At 49.7% G+C, this 27,787-nt stretch overlaps 1 protein-coding gene across 17 annotated transcripts in view; it reads left to right on the top strand.

The window, feature by feature from the left end:
* Window positions 1-27,787, top strand: part of robo2 (roundabout, axon guidance receptor, homolog 2 (Drosophila)) — a 1,648,725-nt gene that overhangs the window by 1,034,855 nt on the left and 586,083 nt on the right. Inside the window, exon 1 of one of the 17 annotated variants that reach the window (XM_038801336.1) lies at window positions 14,381-15,329. The exons of the other annotated variants lie outside the window; for them this stretch is intronic. Coding sequence (XP_038657264.1) covers window positions 15,278-15,329 — 52 coding nt within the window. The 5' untranslated portion in view covers window positions 14,381-15,277. Of the gene's footprint in view, window positions 1-14,380; window positions 15,330-27,787 lie in introns of those variants that run through there. 17 annotated transcript variants of the gene reach the window in all.

Here is a 27,787-nt window from a genome sequence, read left to right as displayed (position 1 = left end):
CACCCCTGATCTCTGTGCTTCTCTCATTCTCGCCTGCTGCGTATTCTCAACGTACTTCCCTCCGCCATTGGAGGCGCGCCTTAATTTGCTTGGACCCGTAGGCTTAATGCCTAAATGCTGGAATTCCCTCCCTAAACCCGTCTGCTTCTCCACATCTCTCTCTACATCTCTCTCACCCGCTTTAAGATACTCCTTGGAATCTACTGTTTCGACAAAGCTTTTACCCATCTCGCCCCAGTGACCTCGTAGTCTGGTTTATCTGACAGTACTCCTGTGAAACGCCTTGGGACACTTTTGCGGTAGTGCAGGCGCTAGATAAATGCAACTTGTTGTGCTGTGTAGAGGGGAGTAGATGTTTTGTCAAAACAACACGAGCAACAACTTACATCCCAACTTGATTCACAGGAGTGTTATGAAACAAACGTTGTCATGAGCCATGTAGGGAGACATTAGGGCAGGTAACCAAAATCCTGGTCAAAGGACTAATAATAATAATAATCGCTTATTGTCACAGGTAGTCTTCAATGAAGTTACTGTGAAAAGCACCTAGTTGCCACATTTCGACGCCTGTTCGGGGAGGCCCCGAAAACTAGGCTTTAAGGTGTGTCTTATTGGTGGAAAAAGAGGTGGAGGGGTTGATAGGGGCTGGTTTAGCTCACTTGGCTAAACCGCTGGCTTTTAAAGCAGACCAAGCAGGCCAGCAGCACGGTTCGATTCCCGTACCAGCCTCCCCGGACAGGTGCCGGAATGTGGTGACTAGGAACTTTTCACAGTAACTTCATTGAAGCCTACTCGTGACAATAAGCGATTTTCATTTCATTGTTTCAATAGGTGGAAACCCAGAATTTTGAGGCCTTGGTGGCTGAAGGCAGAGCTGCTATTGGGCAAGCAACGCCAGGGCGAGATTTGAAAGCAAAGGATGATAGATTTCAGATCGTGTCATTGCTTAACTCGGAGCCGAAATGTCAGCGAGCACAGGGGCAATAGGGGAATGGAACTTGGTGCATTTTACAACGTGGACTAAGGGATGACCTCAGATTGACAGTGGGTAGAATATGTGCAGCCAGCCAGGGGTCCGTTGGAATACCATAGAATTTACCATAGACTTTACAGTGCAGAAGGAGGCCATTCGGCCCATCGAGTCTGCACCGGCTCTTGGAAAGAGCACCGTACCCAAGGTCAACAACTCCACCCAATCCCCATATCCCAGTAACCCCACCCAACACTAAGGGAAATTTTGGACACTCAGGGCAATTTATCATGGCCAATCCACCTAACCTGCACATCTTTGGACTGTGGGAGGAAACCAGAGCACCCGGAGGAAACCCACGCATACACGGGGAGGATGTGCAGACTCCGCACAGACAGTGACCCAAGCCGGAACCGAACCTGGAACCCTGGAGCTGTGAAGTAATTGTGCTATCCACAATGCTACCGTGCTGCCCAATCTAGAGGCAAAAAATCGATTGGATGGAGGTGTCAGCAGCAGGACAGATGCAGAGTTTGGGAATGATACAGAGATGGAAATAGGTGGTGTTAGTGATGATACCCAACACACGTATGGAATCAAGTATCGTGCCTCTATGTTGAGCAGACGGTGAGAGGCATTTGAGAAAGTGGCTTATCATAGAATTTCTACAGTGCAGAAGAAGGCCATTCAGCCCATCGAGTCTGCACCCCGCCCCCCCCCCCCGAAAAAGCACCCCACCCTGCCCCCGTAATCTCACTTAACCTTTGGGCACTAGGGGGTAATTTAGCACGGCCGATCCACCTAACCCGAACATCTTTGGACTGTGGGAGGAAATCGGAGCACCCGGAGGAAACCCACGCACACACGGGGAGAACGTGCGGACTCCACAGAGAGTCACCCAAGGACGAAATCGGACCCGGGACCATGGCGCTGTGGGGCAGCAGTGCTAACCACTGTGCCGCCATCTGCCCTGCTTGAAGACATTGAGGGTTATCTTTGTATTCAAGGCTGATTATGCAATAGTGAGTGGTTATGTCACAAAAGAGCAGGACACAATAGAAATAATAAGAAAAATAAATATTTATAGAAGAAAGATAGTGTTATGTTTTACGTCGAGAGTACTCAATAACTGAGTGAAATATAGATTCCATTGATACACTCAGCCTGTAAATACATATAGATAGAAATGTGTGTGTGTTTGTAATATATGTAAAGAGCTGTCGCAATAATTACAAATAATAATATAATTGTTGGAGTCACCCAAGGGGTTGAATCTCTCCTGAGTTAACACAATAATTTCAAGAACGGCCCAGAGCGAGCTCATGACAGTTTATAAAGCAGATTTGACACTGAGTTTATATTCTGCGCCATGTCATGCTCAGAATTGTAAGACTACTTCCTCTGATGATTAGAAGAGTTGTGTGACTGGGGTTCCAATAAACGCTGCACAGTGTAGGCATACGTTTTGAAAACCCTGAGAGGTCTTCCCCGCCCCCATATGTTTCTCACAGTAAGTCGGAGAGGGATTGCCGGGGGCGGGGGGGGGGGGGGGGAGGGGGGGTACTGCTTTTGGAGGAGTAGGGGTATGTGAAAAACGTGTGAAAGTGTCACAAGAGGTAAGTGCAACCTTTCAAGGAAACTTTGTGCAACATGGGCGGTGCGCGGTGGCTCAATCGCCAGCACTGCTGCCTCACAGCGCGAGGGTCCCGGGTTCGATTCCCACCTTGGGTTACTGTGTGGAGCCTGCATGTTCTGCCTGGGTTTCCTCCGGGTGCCCCGGTTTCCTTCCACAGTCCAAAGATGTGCACGTTAGGTGAGGTTACGGGGAGGTGGGGAGTGGGCATAGGTAGTAGTGTGCTCTTTCAGGGGTCGGTACAGACTTAATGGGCCGAATAGCCTCCTTCTGCACTGTAGCCATCTTTTGGATTCAATGGGTGCGAGATTTCCCAATTTCTGATGGATTCACTCGAATCAGGGGAGAGGGTGGCTGGACAGATTTTAATAATAATAATCGCTTATCGTCACAAGTAGGCTTCAATGAAGTTACTGCGAAAAGCCCCTAGTCGCCACATTCCGGCGCCTGTTCGGGGAGGCCGGAACAGGAATTGAACCCGCGCTGCTGCCTTGTTCTGCATTACAAAGAACAAAGAAAAGTACAGCACAGAAACAGGCCCTTCAGCCCTCCAAGCCTGCGCCGACCATGCTGCCCGTCTAAACTAAAATCTTAGTTTACAAGCCAGCGGTTTAGCCCACTGTGCTAAACTAGCCCCATTTTGTGCTGGACAGTCCAGCGTTAGCCAGTCTGTCTACTCTCTGATTCTTAATGGCTTCATACAATCATAGAATTTACAGTGCAGAAGGAGGCCATTCAGCCCATTGAGTCTGCACTGGCCCTTGGAAAGAGCACCCTACTTAAGTCCCACACCTCCACCCTATCCCCTTTATCCCTGTAACCCAGGAATCCCACCTAACCTTTTTGGACACTAAGGGCAATTTAGCATGGCCAATCCACCTAACCTGCACATCTTTGGACTGTGGGAGGAAACCGGAGCACCCGGAGGAAACCCACGCAGACATGGGGAGAAAGTGTAGACTCCGCACAGACAGTGACCCAAGCCGGGAATCAAACCAGGGACCCTGGAGCTGTGAAGCAACAGTGCTAACCACGATGCTACCGTGCTGCTTAACATTGGGTATTTGGACCCTTAGTCCACTAACCTCAGTGCAACACTGGCAGGGATCTGATATCATCCCTTAACCCGTCCGCAGCAGTCTGGATGTGACAGGTGCCAAAAACAGTTTGTTTTCATCCACCCCCGCCTCCCAAGAACGGCGCTGTATCTTTAAATGTGATGACATCACCGCGCGCGCGATGATGTCACTCTGTAAAGTGATCACATCATCCTGTGCGTGATTACATCATCTCCTGCGTGTCGCGGTCTGGTTCTACTGCCCGTCAGTGCTGACCACTGCTGCATATGAACTGCAGACATTGGGGCTTGATAAGATATATTCAACTGTGGAATGGAGGGAAATGATATCATGCCTTTGCGAAGACGGTTTAAAGTCCCATCACTGTGACAATGTGTGGGACGCACTTGGCCAATTTGTGCACAGCAAGATCTCACGAACAGCAATGTGATAGCAATCATTCAATCATCCTTTTGGCAGGTTGGGTGGTGCAGTGGGGTAGCATCACCACCCCTGAGCCTTAAATGAGAATGAGCAAAGGCTTTGCTCAGGGGACCTGTTCTGGGGCTGGGGGAGGGTGGTGAGGGTTGGGGGAAGGTGGTGAGGGTGGGGTGGGAGGGGGGGGTTATCGGCCAGCGCCTCGTATTGGGTTGCAAACACTAGCTGCTGAAGAGTGCTTTCTCAATGAACTCTTTGTCAGCCTTGTTTTCTTTTCGTCAGCGTAAAAACAAACCAGCTGGATGTTTGTGTGTGTGTGTGTGTGTGTGTGTGTGTGAATGTTAGTTCTGACAGAAGTGGGTGACTATAAAGAAAACAGGAGCCCAGTGCATCCTTTCGACAGGACTTTCCAAAGCAGAGCTGTCAAGCGTAGAAAGTAGGATTGTGCAATCGTTTTTGCTCTGAAATCTAAACGTTGCCATGTTCAACAGCAAAAAGGGGCAGTGAAATAAAACAAAATTCGCCGACCCCACGCTCAGCTTGGCTCAAGCAGTGTCCTGTTTGCCTCTGTGTTGGAAGATTGTGTGAGATTGAGCCACAGTTCACAGGCTGGAATGAGAAATCAGGGGAATGTGTCAGTGTACGGTGGGGCTGCACTTTCAGGCGTGTTGTCTGTGGGATGAGACCTCAACCACTGTCCAGTCAGCTGTTAAAGAACCACAATGCTCTTAAAGAAAGGCTTGCATTTCTGTAGCGCCTTTCAAGACTGTGGACTGTCCCAACGTGTCAATGAAACATTGTTTTTTTAAAGTGCAGTCACAGCTATAAAGAAACCTGTTTGGCCACAATGTTTGTTATGTTCGTAAACAACAATGACTAGATCGTCTTTCTTTCTGGTGATTGAGGGGTGAATATTGACTATGGGATTGGGGTTAACTCTCCTCATTTCCCAGTGCCATGGGATCTCTTAAATGCAGCTGACAGAACAGAAGAGGCCACGGTTTAACATACCAGCTGCATGTACAACAGTGCAGCACCTCCTCTGTACTCCACTGCAAGTGTCAGCCAAGATTTTGCTGCTCAAGTCACTTACTTAAAGCTGCGTTATACAGCTTTTTGATAGACAAGGGTGTCAAATGTTTTGAGAGGAGTGTTGGGGGGGGCGGGGGTAACACAGACAGGAAAGTGGAGTTGAACCATCATCTTATTGAATGGTGGAGCAGACTCGAAGGGCTCAATCGTCCTACTGCTCCTAAGTCCTGCGCTCCGATGTTCCTATAAGTTTCCGCAATGGGATCTGAATCTATCTTCTGACTGGGAGGCAACAGTGTTACCCACTGAGGCACAGTTGAAGATAGATGGCAGAACCACTGTTTTAGAGCTTCTGACCTCATCTTCTTTCCATCACAAAGACCACTTCCTTCCATCTCCACCATAATGAGCCAAGCTGGGAATCGAACCCGGGACCCGGAGCTCAGGGCCAAAAGTTTGCTTTGTAATGCGCCCATGAAGCACCTTGGGATGTTTCACTGCATTGAGACACAGCAGAAATGCAAGTTGGTTGTTGTTGAAAGCAGGAGTTAAAGTCCAAGTGGAAGACTCAGTGTCCATTTCCCCAAGTGGCGGGTATTCAGACCTTGTTTCTTTCACTGGTGGCTAGGGTCACACGATACTGCTTTAACTGTCACTGTGTAAGATACCCTCAGTCAAAGCTACTGCCGTGATGAAGGGTGGTTACTGTGGCTCAATGAATGGGTTGCATTCTCTCTCACACCCTCAGCCACAACAAGGATGTGGGTCAAAGCTCGTTCCACACACGCTAGGCCGATCTTCCCAGTGCAGGACTGACTCAGCATCGGAGGTGCTGTCCTGCAGTTAAGGGGTTAAGCCCGAGCAGATGGAAAAGGCTCCATAACCACTGTTTGGAGTAGAGCAAGGGAGTCCTCCCAAATGTCCTCAACTCAAGGCTAAGCTCTCAACCAACAGCACCATAAATCAGAGCCTCTGTCATTATTACATTGCTGTTTATGGCAGCTTACTGTGCATTTCCTAAACTGCAACAGTGACTACATTTCAAAACTATGTTATTGGCCATTAAGCACTTTGGGATGTTCTGACGTTGGGGGACATGAAAGTAATGTGAGTGCTTTCTTAACAGAACATTTGCTTTCAGGCATCGAGTTTATATCTTTTTTCAATATTATAAAGGGACAAAAGCAGCAGTGTCCTGTAACTTTAAAACACAGCCTCATCCCCATTGATGTTCCTGCTTGCATCGGCCAGCTGGTTTTGTGGTTTTTATTAAGTGCTCTATTTGAATAATGAACACCCAAAGCATGTATCTTTCATGTGAACTCCGCAGCCCTCGTCGTTACAGAGTCAGAATTGTATGGAGAGGGTGGGGTGGGGGTTTAAAGGATTAAATCTCCTTGTTCATTCAGAAGCATTTCCATTCCCAGATGTGTGCGGAGATTCAACCTTAACAAACTCACCCCTCTTCCCATAATGGATCAAATTCTCGTACTTGTGTTCAAACCCCTCATTTGCCACCCCACCCACCCTTACCAACACTTCTCCTCCCCCCCCCACCCCCACCCCCACCCCCCAAACACCATCCCCCGGCCCTCTGCCACTATCTCTAAGTATCTTCCCACTCTGAAACCCTCTGCAGTTCTGGTTTCACGTACATCCCATTTTTAACCTATGGTGGCCGCATCTTCATCTACTCTTGAATTCCCTTCCTAAACCTCTCTACCCCCCTTTCCCCCTTTACAATGATCCTTAAATTGTCCATCCTTTTCCTTAGAAACCATCACTACTGGTTCTTTTGTACAAAAGTGCAGTGGTTATGTTACAGGATTTGTAATTCAGAAACATGAGTTTTAATCCCAACAAGACTTTTCGAGAATTTAAACTCAATTCATTCAATCGATCTGAAATAAAAAAGCTAATCTCAGTAATGGTGACTATGAAACTATCAGGTTGTTCGAAAGGCCCATCTGGTTCACTGCTCTCCTTTCAGGAAGTGAATCTGCCATCCTTACCATGGTCTGGCCTACACGTGTCACCAGACCTACAGCAATGTGGTTGACTCTTAACTGCCCTTTGAAATGGCCGAACAAGACACTCCGTTGTACCAGACTGCTCCACACAAAGACTGGTGGTTCGATGGTTCGAGAAGGTGGTACTTTCTCAAGGGTAGTCAGGGTGGCCTTGCTGGTGGCGCCCATATCCCGTGAAAGAGTAATCTTCGAAATGTATGTAATGATGGAACCATCAATTCAGCGAACACGTGTAGTTGGATCTGAACAGAGGCTTTAATACACTTACAAGAGAGCCAGCCTATTCGTCGTTGAACTTCAGATGAACTGGCAGGCTGGCTCTAAGGCACTGATCTTTATAGATCGGTCCCAGGGGAGGAGTCCTGGGCGGAGCCAAGGGAGGAGCCCAGTACAAACTCTCGCGTACTCCCAGAGCGACTCCCCCTGGTGGTCGGATAGTGCAACTGCACTTACAATGGTGGATAGTGAACATATATACACGGAGTTATATTGGCAACTATATACAGCATTGATCTTACAACGGGCAGATAACGAACATATATACTTGGAGTGATATTGGCAACTATATATAGTGTGAATCACATTCACCACATGTAACATGGTGTCAAATTATGCATGATAGTGCTCCTCTTTGGGAAGTTTTATTATGTGAAAGGTTCTATTTAATTGCAAACTTTTTCCTGCTGTTAGTGCGCTAGGCAATGGCGCCTGTTTAGTCCCTGTAGCCAGTGCTAGTCTTGGCCATGATGCCACAAGAGATGTGACATTGGCTTCAGGGTCTGAGTGGGTAGACAGAGAGGCAAGTAGGGATGAGAGTGGGGATAATCATTCAAGGTCCGCCACTCCAAACTGCTGTCTCGCGACCCCTGCTGTGTGTCTGTGTCTGTGTATGTTTTTTGGCAGGATGGTGGTGAGACTGTAAATACCTCCACATGGGAATAGCCCCACCGAGATGCCAACCCAGATCCAACTGGGTAGTGAGCGTTAAAACTGGCCCCTACATGCCTCCTGTGTGAAATTTCCATTTGAGTGAGAAAACACAGGAACATGAAGATAACCATTGAACTTAGCGGAGTCCAACACCTTGTGGACAAAACTGGGGGCAAGGGGAGAGGAGGAAGCAATCACAGTGAATACAAATACAATCATCTGTTACGGAACTTGGAAGCCAACGTCCACAGGGAATGTGAGGCCAGATCTCACACGACATCTTAGCTCTAACTTGTGGAAATTTAAAGCTGGACTTGGCGAAGGTGACCAGAAAGTTATTGGGTTGGTAGGAAAGGGTCTAGTGCAGCCGTACCCTCCAGAGAAGGAAACCTGCCCTCTTACCCTCCTCTGGGTCTCACATCACCATGGCTGACTCTTACCCACCTTTTGAAGTGGCCCAGCTCAGTCTAGCACTGTTTGAGATGGCGAATAAATGCCAGTTTTGTCAGTGATACCCACATCCTGAGAATGATTTTGAAAAATTTCAATTTCATTTTGTGTCCCTGGAGAATCAATATAGATTCAAATGAGGATTTGGAGCTGTCCCTCGTCTGGTTCCATGAAGGATATTGATTGGTCAGATTTGGCTGATCTGACATCCGATATCTTTAGTGGACTAAATATTTATTTGATCAGCTGCAGCTTCACACACACCTGTACCTAGCCGAAAGCCACTATCACTAAGACCACCTGCATCCATCTCTGAAACATTACTAATTCTGCCCCCGCTTCAGATCATCAATTGGTGAAACATTCACTTGTGTCTTTGGAAGCTCCAGATTCCAATTTGCTCCTGGCTCCTCTCCCACATTCTACGCTCTGTTAACTTGAGATCATCCAAAGCTCTCCTGCCTGTGTCTTAACTGACACCAACCCTCGTTCCCCTATCGCCCCTGTGCTTCCTGAACAACATTGGCTCCCAGTCAAGCAAAGTCTTCATTTTAACATTCTCATCCGTGTTTCCAAATCTCTCCATGGTTTCCACCCTCCCTGTTTCAGTAATGACCAGCAGCCACCGAGACGTCTCTGCTCATCTAATTCTGGCCTCTTGAGCATTCCAAATTTTAGTCACTCCACCATTGCTGAGTAGAAGTAGGAGCCGTGTGTACCATCTACAAGATGCATTGCAGGAACTCACCAAGGGTCCTTTGACAATACCTTCCAAACCCACCTTCTCTACCATCTAGAACAGTGTTTTACAAACTTTTTTCTGGGGACCCATTTTTACCAACCGGCCAACCTTCGGGACCTAACCCGGCCGACCTTCGCGACCCAGGCCAGCCGACCTTCGCGACCCAGGCCAGCCGACCTTCGCGACCCAGGCCGGTCGACCTTTACGGCCCACGCCAGCCGACCTTCGCGACCCAGCCCGGCCGACCTTCGCGACCCAGGCCGGTCGACCTTTACGGCCCACGCCAGCCAACCTGCGCGACCCAGGCCGGCCGACCTTGGCGGCCCAGGCCGGCCGACCTTCGCGACCCAGGCCGGCCGACCTTCGTGACCCAGGCTAGCCGACCTTCGCGACCCACGCCGGCCAACCTACGCGACCCAGGCTAGCCGACCTTCGCGACCAAGGCCGGCCGACCTTCGTGACCCAGGCTAGCCGACCTTCGCGACCCAGGCCGGTCGACCTTTACAGCCCACGCCAGCCAACCTGTGCGACCCAGGCCGGCCGACCTTTGCGGCCCACGCCGGCCAACCTGCGCGACCCACCATTTTCTCTTACCCTGTTTGTTGCTGACAGAAATGGTTTTGGTCCCTTTGGCCCCCCCCCCCGAACTTGAAAAAAAAAGGCTGCGACCATATTTTAAAAATGCGGCCGCACTGCACATGCATGCCCGATCGTCGGCGCACATGCGCATAGTTTTGCACATACGCACCGATGATCGGGCCGCATGCGCAGTGCGGCTGATTCTTTTAAATCTGTTCCTGACCATTTTGAAGGCCGCTTACAGCCGGTATTATTAAAAGCCGGCTGCTGCGGCTGTTGCACGTGGATGTGCGCGATCAGGAGCGCCGTGAAGGACGGCTCCGCGACCCTCCCGACGCCCGCCCGCGACCCACCCGAGTTTGACAATGACTGACCTAGAAAGACAAGTGCAGCAGATGCATCGGAACACCATAACCTAGAAGCTCCCCTCCAAGTCACCTCCTGACTTGGAAATATATTGCCATTCCTTCATTGTCACTGGGTCAAAATTCCAAGGGGTATTGACAGGGTGCATGTGGAGAGGATGTTTTCTCTTGTGGAAGAATCTAGAACGAGGGGTCATTGTTTAAATATGAGGGGTCGCCCATTTAAGACAAGGATTTGGAGAAACGTTTACCCTCAAGAGTGCGTGAGTCTCCGGAACTCTCTTCCTCAAACTTCAGTGGAAGCATTTTTAAGGCAGAGTTCGATAAATTCCTGATGAACAAGGGGGTGAAAGGTTATCGTGGGTGGCAGGAAGGTGGGGTTGAGGTTGCAATCAGATCAGCCATGATCTCATTGAATGGCGGAGAGGGTTCGAGGGGCCGAGTGGCCTACTCCTGCTCCTAATTCATATGTTTGCATGTATGTTTGTGAAATCCTGGAACTCCCTCTCTACACATGGAATGTACCTACACCACATGGTCTGAAGTGGTTCAAGGCAGCAGCTCACCTGCGCCACCTTCTCAAGGGCAATTATGGATGTTCAATAAATGATGGCAATGCTCACATTCCTTGGAAGAATTATAAAGAGATGATTGTGCCTTCAGCTGCCGAGGCTCTGAGCTCTGACGTTCCCCCCCCCCCCCCCCCCCCCCCCCCCCAACAGCTTCCTAACTCTCTTCCTGTGTTACTGCCTTAAGATGCTGCTTTCAACAAACCCATTTCTCCTCATGTGGTTCAATGCTCCCATGAAGCACCTTGGGACCCGTTTCAAAGTTAAAGGTTCTATATAAATGTAAGTTGTTGATGTTGCCTGTAGATGGCTGTGGGATCTGGTGCGCTCTGTGTTGCTGTGTGTTAATGCAGCACAGGCTGGTGACTTAAATTCCCAGTCACATCCTTCTACATTCATTTCTTTCCCTTCCTCTCCCCTCCTCTGTGGAAGATGCTGACTGCTACTTACTCGGGGTTTCACGTGCCAGTACCTTGCCCGACTGACCCATCTCACGTGGGCCTCGGGACTGAGTGTTTGGAATGCTGAACAGATCATTGTCCAACCTGGTTCTGTCCTTATACAATCTCAAAACACAAGCAGCAAATATTGCAACACACACACACTCAGATAGCGCGGAGAACAGAGCACTATACACGCCCTCACATAGGAATGCTCACACAAAGCGCAAGCATGCGTTTATTATGCACACATGCACATATCCATACTGACTCATGCTTGCTGCAGCAGGCATCACTGAATAGTGATTAAAAGTAGGGAACCACAAATGGTTCTATCTTGGCATCCCTCCTTTCTGATTATATTGCTGTTGCCACTGGAATCAGAGGAAAAACTCTCCACTGGTTGGAGTCCCAGCCAGCACAAAGGGAGATGGTAGTTTTTGTTGGAGGTCAATCATCTCAGTCCAGTGCACTGGTGCAGGAGTTCTTCCGCTGCTTCATCAATTACCGTTCATATAAATACTGTGGCAGGTTAAAAGGCTGGGAATTCTGCAGTGAGTAACTCTCCTGATTTCCCAAAAGCTTGTCCACCATCTACAGGGCACAAGTCAGGAATAATATGAAATATTCTCCATTTGCCTGGGTGCGTGCAGCTCCAACACCCGAGAACCTCAACACCATCCAGAAAAAAGCAGCCCGCTTGATTGGCACCAATGCCACCATTGCAAACATTCAATCCCTCCACCACCAACAGTGGCAGCCGTGTGCATTGTCTACAAGATGCACTGCAGTAACTCACCAAGGTCCCTCAGGCAGCACCTTCCAAAGCAATCATCACTACCATCTAGAAGGACAAGGACAGCAGATGCCTGGGAACCTCACCACTTGTGAGTCACTCACCATCCTGATTTGGAAATATATCGCTCGTTCCTTCACTGTTGCCGGGACAGAATTCCTGGAACTCCCTTCCTAACAGCACAGTGGGTGTCCCTACAATATAGGGAGTGTAACCGTTCAAGAAGGTCCTCCCCCTGTGTGGAGTCTGCACGTCCTCCCCCTGTTTGCGTGGGTTTCCTCCGGGTGCTCCGGTTTCCTCCCACAGTCCAAAGATGTGCGGGTTAGGTGGATTGGCCATGCTAAATTGCCCGTAGTGTCCTAATAAAAGTAAGGTTAAGGGGGGGGTTGTTGGGTTACGGGTATAGGGTGGATACGTGGGTTTGAGTAGGGTGATCATGGCTCGGCACAACATTGAGGGCCGAAGGGCCTGTTCTGTGCTGTACTGTTCTATGTTCTAAGGTGGCACACCCTCACCTTCCGAAGGGCAATTAGGAAGGGGAAGTAATTGTTGGCCACATTCGGGCGCCTGTTCAGGCAGGCTGGTACGGGAATTGAACCCCCGCTGCTGGTATTGTTCTGCATTACAAGCCAGCGATTTAGCCCACTGTGCTAAACTAGCCCCACAGATAGGCAGTGTCTCCTACATTATGGCAGTGCCTGCACCTCAGAAAGTGACATTGGGATGTCATGAGGTTGTGAGAGGCACCCTGGGTTATTTACTTAAAATTCTTCTGGAAAACTGATGTTTTGATTGAGTTTTGTTTTTGCAGAAGAAGAAGAATAATAATCTTTATGAGTGACACAAGTCGGCTTATATTAACACTGCAATGAAGTTACTGTGAAAATAAAATGAAAATGCTTATTGTCATGTTTAGGCTTCAATGACGTTACTGTGAAAAGCCCCTAGTCGCCACATTCTGGTGCCTGTTATGGGAGGCTGGTACGGGAATTGAATTGTGTTGCTGGCCTGCCTTGGTCTGCTTTAAAAGCCAGTGATTTAGCCCAGTGTGCTAAACCAGCCCCTCGTCGCCACACTCTGGCCCCTGTTCGGGTACACGGAGGGAGAATTCAGAATGTCCAATTCACCTAACAGCACGTCTTTCGGGGCTTGTGGGCGGAAACCGGAGCACCCGGAGGAAACCCAACGCAGTCACGGGGAGAACGTGCAGACTCTGCTCAGACAGTGACCCAAGCCGGGAATCGAACCTGGGACCCTGGCGCTGCGAAACAACAATGCTACTGTGGGGTGGAGATGGTGGACAGGGAGGGTATTGTGCTGAAATTCTCGGTGTGTTTTAAGCAGCCATTAAGTGCTCTTGTGTGTGTGTGTGTGTGAGAGAGAGATAGAGAGATAGAGAGAATATAACCAGCAGGAGGCGCCAGAGCCCTGTTTCTGTTTAACAAAAAAAAATAGGAAATGGTTCCCTTTTGCTCTCTCTCATTAACGGAGCAGCACATTGTGTGTGAGTGATGTACTCAAATCAGACAGGCCGTTAAAAAGCTTGCAGGGTATGATGATGAGCGGGAGTAACATTCAGCATCCCGAGTACTGCAGGAAAGGGAGAGCAGAGGAACTGCTGCTATCACCTCCCTTTCTGCAACCTTCAATCAAACCAGGCAGTCATCTGGTGGCGGCTGTCTGTGTGTGTGTGGATATCTCAGCCCGGAAAGTTCAGTACAAACACAGTCCTTTGATCCGCTCTACCCCACCCGCCTCGTCCCATCAGAGAGAGGGAGGGAGGGATGATTAAGTAAAGGGATATGTTCTTTCAGAAGGAATGAGCATGGAACAAGGCAGGAGGAACTGGGGTTGCAGAGGAAAGAAATGCTGCTTTCGAATTGTCTGAATGCACCCTGACATGTTTGGAGTTTAAAGGATGACTGATTGGTTATGGAAACATTGTTTGAAATAAAGTGCTGGTATATCCAACGTGCGAGGACTTCCCCTGTCCTCCTCCTCGGAGCGAATAGTTTAGCCAGAGAGAGAGAGGGGGTTGGGGGGGGGGGGGGGGGGGAGCAGGAGCTGCCAAGAGAGAGAGAGAGAGAGAGACAGGGGAGAAACATACAATTTCTTTCTCTGGCGAATTTGCAAACGAGTCCCCAAAGTGGCAGCCTGCTGGCCAGGCTGAATCTCTCTCTTTTTTCTTTGGTTCAAACCTCCCCTCACTCTATCTCCAACCCCTTCTCTCCCCCCCCCCCCCCCCCACCTCAAGTCGTGTGTGTGAATCTCTCCCCCTCGCTCTCTCCCAGTGCATGTGTCACTTCTAGAGCCCAGCCTGTGTGCTGTGTTCACAGTGCACTGTGTATGTGTGTGTGAGTGTGTGTGCACTGTATGTGTGTGCACTGTGTATGTGTGTGTGTGTGTGTGCGTGCACTGTGTATGTGCACTGTGTGCACTGTGTGTGTGTACTGGACTAAAGCACACACACATACACACACCCCAGAGTAAAGTCACAGGGGCTCACCTCCCAAAACAAACACTGACACCCACCTAGCCAGCCACAGGAGGAAATGCGACCGCATTACTGGGAAGCTGTTGCCACATGTGGAAGCAGAGCTTGGAGAGTGAACCCTCGCTGATTTCAGGGAAAGTCTGATGTACAGTAAAGCGGCAGACGTTGCTGGGGGAAGAAGAGCGAGCACATCACACACTCAAAGTGCCTTTTCTGCCCGCACGGTTTCTCGAACAGCAGTGGGATTTCAGACCAAGGATTCCAGTTCGCCTGGCCGGTTATTGCTGCTGCTACCAAAGCCCCTGAACTGTGCAGAGAGCAGAGAGGGAAGTTGTATTCCCCCACCCCACCCTAGCCCTGCCGAAAGGAGGGGATTCCTTCACCGAGGGCTCTCTCTCTCTCTCACCCTCCCTCTCTCTCGCTGATTGATTTATTCCCAGCTTCAGCAACAAAACCCGATTGTGAACCACACTGAAGATCAAAACTGCCTGCCTTCAATCGCCAGGGGAACTATTGCAACTTACTGCTGCCGCCTCTCTCTCAATTTAACCTCACCTCCTCTTTCAGCAAATTGCAGAATTCTTTTTTGTCTGTGTGTGTGTGTGGATCGGATCTGCTTCTGTCTGTGTGTGTGTGTGGATCAGATCTGCTTCTGTCTGTGTGTGTGTGTGTGTGTCCTCTCTCTCTGCCTCTCTTTGGGAAGTTGCCTCTACAATCCGACGCACTCCACCTTCTCCCCTGACCCGCAGGGATGGCTCTGCTGACTTATCTCGTCGCCTGTGGATTATTCTGGCAAGTTTCTGGTGAGTGCTCTACCTCTCCTCACTTGGGCTGGAGGGTTGTGGTGTTGGGTGGGTTTTGCAAACTCCTCGCCTGATTCTGCAGGCAACAGAGACCCAGCACCTCGCAACTGGGGCTGGACCGTTCTCTGGTCTGTTTGGGGCCAGGGTGGGGGCTTTGTGACACAATCCTGGAAACACACACACACACAACACTGGAAAAGCGGTTTCTGCTTTCACCCTCCCCTTGCCCCCTTCCCTTCTCTCGCTTTAAATGTATATCAGCGTGTAACAGATGTTTAAACCTCGTGAATTCGCCCTTGACAGTGTAATCTGTAAACTTTGAGATATTCAGCTCCAGGCGAGAGAATTTGAATTCCCTCATGCAGTAAGAGAGAAGATTATTATAATATATATATATATATATATTAAAACTGCTTGCTAATCCTGCAGCCCCCCTGTGTGTGAGAGAGATTGAGTGGAAGAGGGTTATATGCCTCTGGAGTTATATTGTGATGCCAGGGTTGATTCAGAGAGGTGTCTGTTCCCACATCGCATGAACCCTGGCAGACAGGGAAAGGAGGAATACTCTGCATTTATTCTGAAATATATTCAAATCCAACCGCTCCCACCCAGCTTTAGAAATGAGAAGTAGAGGCTGAGGACCTCTTGAGGACTGGGTGGTTCTCTGCTGATATTTAATGATGCACCGTTTTCTTAATCTGACCAAGTGGCTGGGTGAGGTTTCACTGCGGGTAACTAACTCCGTGGAAAGGATGTTCTGGGCAGTCTGACCACCGCTAGAGATACAGGGGACCGCGATTCTTATCGAGAATGTGCTGATGAGTGGACCAGGCTTGTGTGTGTAAATCTCGAGTGGATTGATAAGGGAGATGATGTGAGGAGTCGATAGAGGAAGCTCCAGACTTCCATCAGAATGCTCTTCCCAAATCCAGTCATTCCCAACAGGAATTCTCAGTAAAGCTGGATCCTTTATGACCAGTGTCACAGAGCTGGTTAGGGTTTGGATAGGGGAGTCTGTGGGCTCAGAGCTGGTTAGAGTTTGGATAGGGGAGTCTGTGGGCTCAGAGCTGGTTAGAGTTTGGTTAGGGGAGTCTGTGGGCTCAGAGCTGGTTAGAGTTTGGATAGGGGAGTCTGTGGGCTCAGAGCTGGTTAGAGTTTGGATAGGGGAGTCTGTGGGCTCAGAGCTGGTTAGAGTTTGGAAAGGGGAGTCTGTGGGCTCAGAGCTGGTTAGATTTGGATAGGGGAGTCTGTGGGCTCAGAGCTGGTTAGAGTTTGGATAGGGGAGTCTGTGGGCTCAGAGCTGGTTAGAGTTTGGATAGGGGAGTCTGTGGGCTCAGAGCTGGTTAGAGTTTGGATAGGGGAGTCTGTGGGTTCAGAGCTGGTTAGAGTTTGGATAGGGGAGTCTGTGGGTTCAGAGCTGGTTAGAGTTTGGATAGGGGAGTCTGTGGGCTCAGAGCTGGTTAGAGTTTGGTTAGGGGAGTCTGTGGGCTCGGAGCTGGTTAGAGTTTGGATAGGGGAGTCTGTGGGCTCAGAGCTGGTTAGAGTTTGGATAGGGGAGTCTGTGGGCTCAGAGCTGGTTAGAGTTTGGATAGGGGAGTCTGTGCCTCACATCATCTCCCTATCAATCCACTTCATAGATTATCATAGAATTTATAGTGCACTCGGCCCTTCGAGTCTGCACCGGCTCTTGGAAAGAGCACCCTACCCAAGCCCACCCTATCCCCATAACCTAGTAACCCCACCTAACACTAAGGGCAATTTTGGACACTAAGGACAATTTGTCATGGCCAATCCACCTAACCTGCACATCTTTGGACTGTGGGAGGAAACCGGAGCACCCGGAGGAAACCCACGCGGACACGTTCTCCCCGTGTCTGCGAGGGTTTCCTCCAGGTGCTCCGGTTTCCTCCCACAGTCCAACGATGTGTAGTTTGGTGCTAGTTTAGCACAGTGGGCTAAACAGTTGGCTTGTAATGCAGAACAAGGCCAGCAGCGGGGGTTCAATTCCCTTACCGGCCTCCCCGAACAGGCGCCGAATGTGGTGACTAGGGGCTTTTCACAGTAACTTCATTGAAGCCTACTTATGACAATAAGCGATTATTATTATTAGGTTAGGTGGATTGGCCATGCTGAATTGCCCTTAGTGTCCAAAAAAATGTTTGGGTTAGGTGGGGTTATGGGGATAGGATGGACTTAAGTATGGTACTCTTTCCAAAGGCCAGTGCAGACTCGATGGGCAGAATGACCTCCTTCACTGTAAATTCACCCGCTCCCTCCACTTTCATTGCATTTCAATATGTTTACGTTGCTTCATTTAAATGATTAGACAATTCATCCTTCAATGCAAGAAGGGATTTGAAATGTTCAATAACGTGCAGTTAAAGTCCGCACGTATCTGTAAAATTCTAAGAGGGTAGAGTTTCCCAACTCGTTTTCATTGACATATCCCAGTTCTGTCTGATCTGCTCCAAGTCTGGAAGCAGCCAGAGGAGGAAAAGAGTGAGAGGGGGGAGAGGGGAGCAGTGGAGAAGAAGGGGAAACAAGGGTGGCAAGAGGGGGGTTGTGAGAGAAGGAATGGCAGCGAGTAGGTGTCAAACCTAAAGCACAGAGGCCCTGATTAATATTCTGCATCAGGGTGAGGAGGAGATTAGGGGGTCGGGCACCACCTCACTCTGAGGCTGAGAACAGATTGGGAAATCAGGTCACTCCATCTGATGTACATTTTACTTATGGACCCAAGTGACTGGTGTAAGAGATAACAGGACAAAAGTTCCATTTGATAAAAGGCTTTTGTGTGTTTGATTCCACTCTGTTATTTGCAATACATCTGTTAACACATCAACTGAAATTCCTATCTGTGGTACTTTAACTCAATCTCTAACCAATTTTGAAGTAGTTAATCGTGCATGGAAGGGAATAATCCCTTCGTCACCTGTTTGAAGAGTGAATCTGTCTGAACTCTGAAGAGGACAGGCAATATCAATGCGCTGAAAGTTGAGAGACTCTAACCGTACTGATACACTTGATGGCTAAGACCAGCTCATGCAGCCTGACATTGATCAGTATAACAACGATTGTGTGTAAATTTGATCCTTCCGATACCGAATCAGTGCATCGGTTCAGTTGTTGAACTGTTTATTTTCAACATCTACATCAACATCAACCTCTCCTCTTCCACGCCCCCATCCTTCTGATCCCTCCCCTCCCTACCCCCCTCCCTTCCCAACCGTTCCAATACAAGGCAAACTGAATTATTCATAATAACTAATCCCTCCCATCCTTTCCCATCACTCCCCATTCCCCTTCCCCCCTTTCATTTTCCCCCCCCTGTCTATCTCTCCCCGTCCTGGAAAGTGTCGATCGCAGTACATGATATTCAGTCAAGGTTGCTTGTGTATATAGTTATTGTAGGAGACTCTCTCATTAGGACAGCAGCTACTCACACACTCCGCCCCCAACTCCGCAACTACCACCACCACCCTCCCCCCACCACCAATCCTACAGTCATCAGTTTAAAAAAATATTTTTATTACTGGATAGACATATGGATGAAAATGGAATAGTGTAGGTCAGATAGGCTTCAGATGGTTTCACGGGTCGGCGCAACATCGAGGGCCGAAGGGCCCGTACTGCGCTGTAGTGTTCTATGTAGTGTTCTATGTTCTATTAAGAGCATTTTCATATATATACATATCCAAGAGAAACAACAGCAACACGAACATATGACCATATCCAAACTAGCCCCTATCCACCCTCCAGCCCACGCCCCCATTTTCTCTTATCAGAATAAACACCAAACAAAAGAAGGGAACCCCCCTCCCCCCCACACCCCACCCCTCCGCTGACGTTTTGCCATTCCTTAAAGCCCCCACCTCGAGAAAAAGAACGTCAGCCGAACTAACCCCTGATAGAAAATCTTATTTTCTCTAGGTGCAGAAACGCCGCCACATTGCTCACCCATGCCCCTGCCCTGGGCAGCTCCGAGTCCTGAGCAATATCCGCCTCCGGGTTATCATGGAGACAAGGCCAACACATCGACCTCTCTCCCCCACCTGCACTCCCGGATCCTCCGACACTCCAAATATTGCCATCCGTGGGCTGGTGGTTCCCACCTTTGCCCCCAGAATCTTTGACTGTGTATGCAAACGATTTCCAAAGGTCCTCCAGCCTGGAACATGGATGTTTCGACCCCCTCCACCCCCACCCACCCTCCCCCCACACTGCCCACACCTACCTTCCACCCTCTGAAAAGAACCGGCTCATTCAGGACCCCGTCGTGTGTGCCTGATCCACCACCTTGAGGTGGATGAAACACAGTCTCGCACACGACGAGGATGAATTCACCCTCCACGATGCCTCGCTCCATACCCCAGCCCCAAAAACTCCCGAGCTCCTCCTCCCACCTGCGCCTTACTTCCTCCACTGAAGCTCTCTCCCTCTATCTCCATCACCTCCACATATATGTCCGACACCCAGCCCTCCCCTTCTCCTCCTTTTACAGAATCTTATCCTAGGGGGGGGCAACTTTGGAAATGAGCCAAACGCTTTCCTCATGAAATGCCTAACTTGCAGGTACTTTAACCCGTTCTCCTTTGGTAATGCTGATATGTCGACTCCAATTCCTCTAACTCCGCAAACCTCCCCTCAATAAACAAGTCCCTGAAATACTCTATCCCCACTCCCTAAACGTAGTATCCAGCCTGCCAGGATAAGCCTGTGGTTGCCGTAAATTGACGCCCGCAGGGACATCCTTCCATTTTGAAGTGCTGCCGACACTGGCTCCATACCCTCCACGCACCACATCACCGCCCTGGCCCTCCTCAATTTCCCCACCACCGTCCCTGTAGAGGACATTTGGAGCCTCTGCCTCTCCTTTAACAGCGCCTCCTCAGGTGTCGCCGAGTATTTCCGGGCCTCCGCCAACCTCTACCTCTCCAACTACTCCATCCTCTCCTTGTGCGCACGCATCAAAATAAACTCCCCCTAATCACCCCCTTCAGTGCCTACCTCATCTTCTCTTTTCTAAGTAACGGTGTAACAGCACCATGTTTGCCTTCGGCACCTCATCCTCTTTCGGCTTCGTCCTCAGCGACCTGTGTGCTCGATCCACTTCAGGAGGTCGGTAGAAGACTCCATCCCCCACCAACGTCTCGAACATCTTCCCAACATATCATGTGACCAACGTTCCCTCGATCCCCTCAGGCAGACCCACAATCCGAAGATTCTGCCTCCTCGAGCGATTCTCCAAGTCGTCCAACTTTTCTCTTTTTTAAATTTAGATTACCCAATTATTTTTTTCCAATTTGGAGCAAACTAGCCTGGCCAATCCACCTAGATGGCACATTTTTGGGTTGTGGGGGTGAGACCCATGCAGACACGGGGAGAATGTGCAAACTCCGCACGGACAGTGACCCGGGGCCAGAATCGAATCCGGGACCTCGGTGCCGTGAGGCAGCAGTGCTAACCCACTGCGCCACCATGCTGCCCAGTCCGCCTTTCCTCTTAACTTCTCCTGGGCCTCCACTACCAGCACGATTTCCCTCCAACAAGGCGAACGGATCCTCATGGTCAGCCATAGACTCCTCCACCTGAGATCTGTCTCCCATGAACCAACATCAACGGGTGACCTGGTCATCGAACTCAATGGTAATTGTGGGAACTTGCTACACGCCTATTGGCTGTCCCATTTTCCCCATGTTGCAACAGTGACTACATGTTGAGTGACTTTATTGAGTGATACACGTTGTATAAATTCAAGTCTTGCTCTTGAGTGGTGCTGTTAAATAGACAGAGGGGTGGTGGTGGTGACCCCGGAGGAAGCGAGGTTGCCCAGCACAGAAAGAGATTGAACAGTGAAGATGAAAAGAGTTACCCAGCAGATAATGTCCTGTCATTGGATCAATCATCTTTATTTAATATTTAGATGTCAATCATACTTTGGCACTGTGCGGAGAAAACTGGAATGCTAACTGTACTTTCTATAGATTTAATTATTCATTAATATATCCAAAAGAAACATACTGAGGGATAGAGACTGGATGCAATTAACCAGCTCAGTGAAACTGACAACGCAAATCTGAGCAGGTTCTGTGCTACAGATGTAATTAATGTACTGAATTGTTTGTAGATGTACGTAACAAATGCAATTAACTAGCTGGCCAGATACTCCGACAAGGAAGCAACATAATTTATTATATCTTTCACGGATCACCTTTCCTTTTGGTTGTAGAAGCGTCACCCCTCTCTGTGAAGTTACGCTAGAGGATGTGAAGGGGCAGCGAAGCATTACCACAATGCTCTCCTCCCCACCTCTCCCCTCCCTCCTCCTACCCATCCGACAAAATGATTCCTTCTTCCCGACAGCAGGTTGAACAAGCCTTTGTTCTCCATCAACAGCAAAGCACCTAATTACCAAGTAACATCTGGACCTCAGCCTGCTTGAGACAAACAGCTGTGCGCTCCCCCCAACCCCCCCCCCCCCCCCAAACCCTCAGTGGGCCACATTTTGGCGTCACAAGGTCACTGGTTTCAGTCCCATTCCTGAGACGTGAGCGATGAAGGCCAGCATTCCCAGTGCAGCACTGAGGGAGTGCTGCACCGTCAGACATGTCACTTGTTAATTGAGATGTTAACTAAAGGCCCCTTGCCTTCCTACCAGGAGGTATCAAAGATCCTGCGGCACTTTTACAGAGGGGAAGAAAAAGCAATTCATTGCGGTGTCCCAACCCAATATTTAATCATTTTCGCATTGCTGTTCGTGGGATCATTCTGTGCACAACTAGGTCACCAGGTCTCCTACATTGCAACAAAGGATTACGCTTCCTGGCTGGATGTTTGCCCTTTGTTGACTTTGAGGCCAATTGCAGCAACTTCACTGATACCACAACGTACCGCGCACGGACTGGTGATCACATACGCTGAGCATTATTGACCACCTGAGTGGCCATTGCAAATGTGGGAGGGTGGAGAGGATGGGCAAGAGGAGCAATGCCGTGCAAAGCGAGAAAGAGTTTTCAATTCTCTTGCCCTCAGGATGTCCCAAAGCAGCTGCGGCTTCACAGCGCCAGGGTCCCAGGTTCGATTCCTGACTTGGGTCACTGTCTGTGCAGAGTCTGCACGATCTCCCCATGTCTGCGTGGGTATTGTCATGTGAGAGTACCTTTAAGAAATGGGGTTTACAAAATAGCTGCAGTGGATGTACCTTTAAGAAATGCGTGTTTATCAGTGATGTCAGAGTGTGGGTGGAGCTGGGCTGTCTGTCTGCTTTTACTTTCGCTTTGGGCTCGCAGCTACAGGGTGTGTTTAGTTTTGTTTTAGATTTGGAGAAGCTGCAGTCACAGGAAGATGTGTATGAATCTCTGCAAGCTAAACAATGTTCATTTGGTGATTTCAAAGTGGAACTGCTCTCAGTAGAGAAGTTAAACCTGATGTCTTTCTGTAAAAAGGGTTCTTGTCTTATGGATGTTGCAAGGAAAGATTAAGAGTTACTTAGAGAGTACTGTATTCTTTGGGGGATTTATTGGTGTTGATAGTTGTTAAGATGTTAACTTTGGTTTATAAAGTGTTAACTGGTTTCATAAATAAACATTGTTTTAATTTAAAAGTACTGTAGATTTCTGTTGCATCGCAGAACGGGCCCGTGTGCTCCCCACAACCACAATTTATTAAAAGTTGTGGGTCAAGTGAACTCCATGATACACTCTGGGGTTTTCTAAACTCTGGCCCGTAACAGTTTCCTCCGGGCGCTCCAGTTTCCTCCCACGAGTCGCAAAGGATGCGCTGTTAGGTAATTTGGACACTCTGAATTCTCCCGCAGTGTAGCCGAACAGGCGTCGGAATGTGGCAACTAGGGGCTTTTGACAGTAACCTCGTTGCAGTGCTGACATAAGCCTATTTGTGACAATAAATATTATTACGTTATTTGGGAGTTACGATGGTAATGTGCGGAACACAGTATGATCCAACAAAGTGAGACCAGGCAATCTCTTTCTTGATAATGTTGATTGACAATTTAATAATGGACCAGGACCAGGAGAGAACTCCTGTGCTCTTTTTCCTTACGTAGCCACGGGATCTTTTGGCTCCACCCCGGGGAGGGGGTGGGGGGGGGGGGGGGGGGGTGCGGGGGTGGGGGGGGGGGGGGGGGGTGCAGTGGGAGTTGGGGGGGGGTGGTGCAAAAGGAGCCTCAATTTAATGTCTCATGCAAAAGGTGGCTCCTCTGACAGTACAGCACTCCCACAGTATTGCCACTGTTATCATCAGCCTGGAATTGACTCTCTGTACTGGGACTTGAGTACGTGATATTAGAGGGGGTGGGGGGGGGGGGGGGGGGGGGGTGGTATGGGGGTGATTGACATGTGGACGGGGCGAAGAAATAGATGTTGTTAAAAAAATCTGTTTCAACAGTTGCCAATAGAAGAAAAGGAAAAATCATCAATTTCCTTTCCATATATTACAAGTAAATAGAGAGGCATTGGATTCTCTTTAAGTACTGTTATTTTCCTGAAGCATTTAAGAAGCCTTCAGCCCCTCATTCAAAAATACAGCTATTTATATAAGAAATTACAGTATTGAGTGCAAAAATGGAATGTAGAAGGAAGTGAAAAGAGTGCTGAGGAGGGTGGATTATGTCAGGATTGTTCATGTCAATGGTTTAATGATAGTTCAGGGTACAGCAGTAACACAGTGGACCTGGACCCATCATTCCACATCACCCTTCTCTAACCTCATATTCTTGCTGTGTTTTGTTTGTTTAGCAGCTTTCTTCCAGCGATAGGGCTCTCAGCTCACTGCTGGAGGCTAGATTGCTGCTTCCTTCTGCTCTCTTCCCATTCCATCACCTCTCCTCTCCTCCTCTATCACTCCCTCCCTTCTCCTTTCCATTCTGTTCATTCCAATGCTCCTTCTCCTTCCTCCTCCCCTTCCCTCCCTTCCCCGACCCTCTATTCCCCTCACCTCTGCTCCCCTCTACTCCCTTCCCCTCACCTCTTATCCCCTCTACTCCCCTCCCTTCACCTCCCCTCAACTCTCCTCCCTCACTCCACCACTCTACACCCCTCACCCCTCCACCGCTCTACTCCTCTCCCCATGCCTCCTTTTGACTCCCCTGCCCTCATCCCCTCTCCTCCCCTCCCCTCCATTCTCCTCTTCTTCTCTCCCCCATTCTCCTCCCACTACCTCCCCTCACCCCTCCCCTCTCCTACCTCGCCTCTCCTCCCCTCTTCTCTCCTCACCTCTCCACCACTCTACTCCCCTCCTCTCATCTCTCATCCCCTCTCCTCCATTCTCCCCTCCCCCACTCTCCTCCCACTCCCTCACCTCTCCTCCCCTCCCCTCTCCTCCCTCACCTCCACTCCCCTCTCCTCCCCTCTTCTCTCCTCACCTCTCCACCGCTCTACTCCCCTCCTCTCATCTCTCATCCCCTCTCCTCCATTCTCCCCCTCCCCCACTCTCCTCCCACTCCCTCACCTCTCCTCCCACTCCCTCACCTCTCCTCCCCTCCCCTCTCCTCCGTCACCTCCACTCCCCTCTCCTCCCCTCACCTCTCCACCGCTCTACTCCCCTCCTCTCATCTCTCGTCCCCTCTCCTCCATTCTCCCCTCCCCCACTCTCCTCCCACTCCCTCACCTCTCCTCCCCTCCCCTCTCCTCCCTCACCTCCACTCCCCTCTCCCCCCCTCACCTCTCCACTGCTCTACTCCCCTCCTCTCATCTCCCATTCCCTCTCCTCCATTCTCCCCTCCCCCACTCTCCTCCCACTCCCTCACCTCTCCTCCCACTCCCTCACCTCTCCTAACCTCCCCTCACCTCTCCACCACTCTACTCCCCTCCTCTCATCTCTCACAACTTCTCCTCCATTCTCCTCTCCCCCACTCTCCTCCCACTCCCTCACCTCTCCTCCCCTACTATTTCCCCCCTTCTCCTTTCCATTCCTTTCTTTCTAATACTCCTTTTCCTCACTCCTCCCCTCCCTCCCCTCTCCTCTTTCTCCTTTGCCCATCGAAGCAGATTAAAGGATGGCCCGGCCCAGTCAGAATCATTGAAATGTCTGCGGTTCCTGTTCAAACCATGAATCGATTTAGTTAAAGATGACATTTTAACAAGAGAAAAATAATCCATATGATTTCTCTGTAAGCTTGAAATTGATCTGATTACATCAGATCTAAGCCCTCTTGGCAAAATAAATATTTCAGACATATAAATAGTAAAAGGGTGGTTAAAAAGGGAGGGGGACTGATTAGGGATCAAAAAGTGGATTTATGCATTGGAAGCAAAGGTCACGGCTGAGGTTTTGCATTAATCTGTCTTTGCATCTGTCTTACCAAAGGAACTGATACTCCGCAGGCCTTGCTGTAAGAGGAGGAAACTCAGACATTTGAAGGCCTTAACATCGATTGGGAGGTTTTCGATTGACTGTACTTAAATTCGCTAAGGCGCAAGGATGGGATGAGGTGTGTGCAAGATTGCAGAGGGAAGTGAGAGTAGAACTTGCATGGAAAAAACAGCCATCATTTTCCAGTCTTCCTTAGACTCAGAGTTGGTGCCAGAGGGCTGGAGATTTGCAAATGTTGAAGAAAAGAAGGTTGTAAAGGTAAGCCGAGCAGCTACAGGTCTCTGAGCTTAACCTTGGCAGTGGGGAAGCTTCCAAACCGTGAAAAGTCAGGGCAAAATTATGAGTCACTTGGGCAAATGTGATTATTTAAGGAAAGCCAGCATGGATTTGGTCTGGGAAAATTGTGTTTAACTAAGTTGCTTGAGCTTATTGATCAGGTGACAGCGAGGGTTGATGAGGGTAATGGTGTTGATGTGGTGCACATAGACTTACAAAAGGCACTTTCTACTCTGCCGCGCAACAGTCTTGCGAGCAGAGTTAGAGCTCATGGAATAAGTGGGAACGTAGCAGCAGGGATAGCAAACTGGCTGAGAGATAGGAAACAGCGAGTTTCCAACGGCATTGCAGGTGAACCCGCACCAGATGATTGCAGCACTTCAAGAAGGCAGCTTCACCGCCCACCTTCTCAAAGGCACTTAGGGATGGGAAATGGATGCTGGCCTTGCCAGCGATGGCCACAACCTGTGAAAGAATGCAAAAAAATCAAAGTTGATTGTAAGAAAAGGTTTCATTTAATTGTACAGAAGACCTCTACATTCGGGGAGCCCCTATATAGCAGAAGGAGGCCATTCGACCCATCGAGCCTACGGCGACTTACCGAAAGAGCATGTCCACTCTCCCACCTACCCCGTCCCATCCCCGTAACCGAACCTATCCATCCCTGCACACTAAGGGGCAATTTAGCATGGCCACTCCACCTAATTCGTACCTCTTTGGACTATGGGAGGAAACCGGAGCACCCAGATGAAACCCACGCAGACACAGAAAGAAAGTACACTCCACCCAGACAAACTAAGCACTCTGCTGGTGCGAATTGAGAATGATTCCCGGCTCAGTGCGCGATGTAACTGCTGGGGCTGGAATTAGCGCCGAAGGGCCTGACAGCTGGAGCTGGTTTAACGGCTCCACTCAGCACACACTCACTGCAGCCACCAAGATGGCTCAGAGAAGACATACGGGTCCTCCAGGTTTGGGAGTCCGAGGTGGACCCACAGCTCCATGCCAATGAGGAGAAAAGGGACACCCTCTTCCACAGGGTAGGCCGCAGACTGAAGCCCGCCCTCCTGAACACTGGCTGGGAAATTAAATGAAAATTGCTTATTGTCACAAGTAGGCTTCAAATGAAGTTACTGTGAAAAGCCCCTAGCCGCCACATTCTGGCGCCTGTTCGGGGAGGCTGGTATGGGAATTGAACCGTGCTGCTGGCCTGCCTTGGCCTGCTTTCAAAGCCAGCGATTTAGCCCTGTGCTAAAGCAGAGGCAGTCAGTGCTGCCAGTCTCACCAGGAGGAGACAGCTGGTGGTCTTGAGGGTTGGGGTGGGAGTGTCACTGTTGAGGCCTCTGCCCTGAGAGGGGCAGAGAACCAGGGAGGCCTCCGATGGGCACGGTGCAGATGTCCTTTCTTTGCGGTGAGCGCTGCGAATCCCCTGTTTCCTCCGCAGTGGGGCAGTACTGAGGATTGCCAACACCTGGTGGGCAACTGATTGAGCTTGACCACGCCCATCCCCTTGATGAAACAGCTGAGGCATGAGGGTTTTCAGAGGGGTGGCCTGGGTGGGCTCCCAGATCACCAGAGGCTCATTGAACATTCACAAGACATAGTGAGCAGTCAGCATTGTCAGGTGCATTTCACTCAAACACTGCAGCAATGACGGTCTGTGCCAGGCTACCCCAATCACGAGCAGCACACACCGAGTCCACGGACCTGGCACCAATTCGTTCCCTCGCCCAGGCAGCCAGCCCCCAGCTTGCCTGGAAAACCTTTGAGCTTTTTCAAGTTTTTTTCCCGCTCCGCAACCACGGCGCCCAGTCCGCGCTTGTAAATACTTGCACTAATTCGCACCCACG

Source organism: Scyliorhinus canicula, chromosome 7, assembly GCF_902713615.1.
Source record: "Scyliorhinus canicula chromosome 7, sScyCan1.1, whole genome shotgun sequence".
NCBI lineage: Eukaryota > Metazoa > Chordata > Chondrichthyes > Carcharhiniformes > Scyliorhinidae > Scyliorhinus > Scyliorhinus canicula.
The sequence above is the reverse complement of the archived record's forward strand: the minus strand, read 5'-3'. Positions and strand labels throughout refer to the sequence as shown.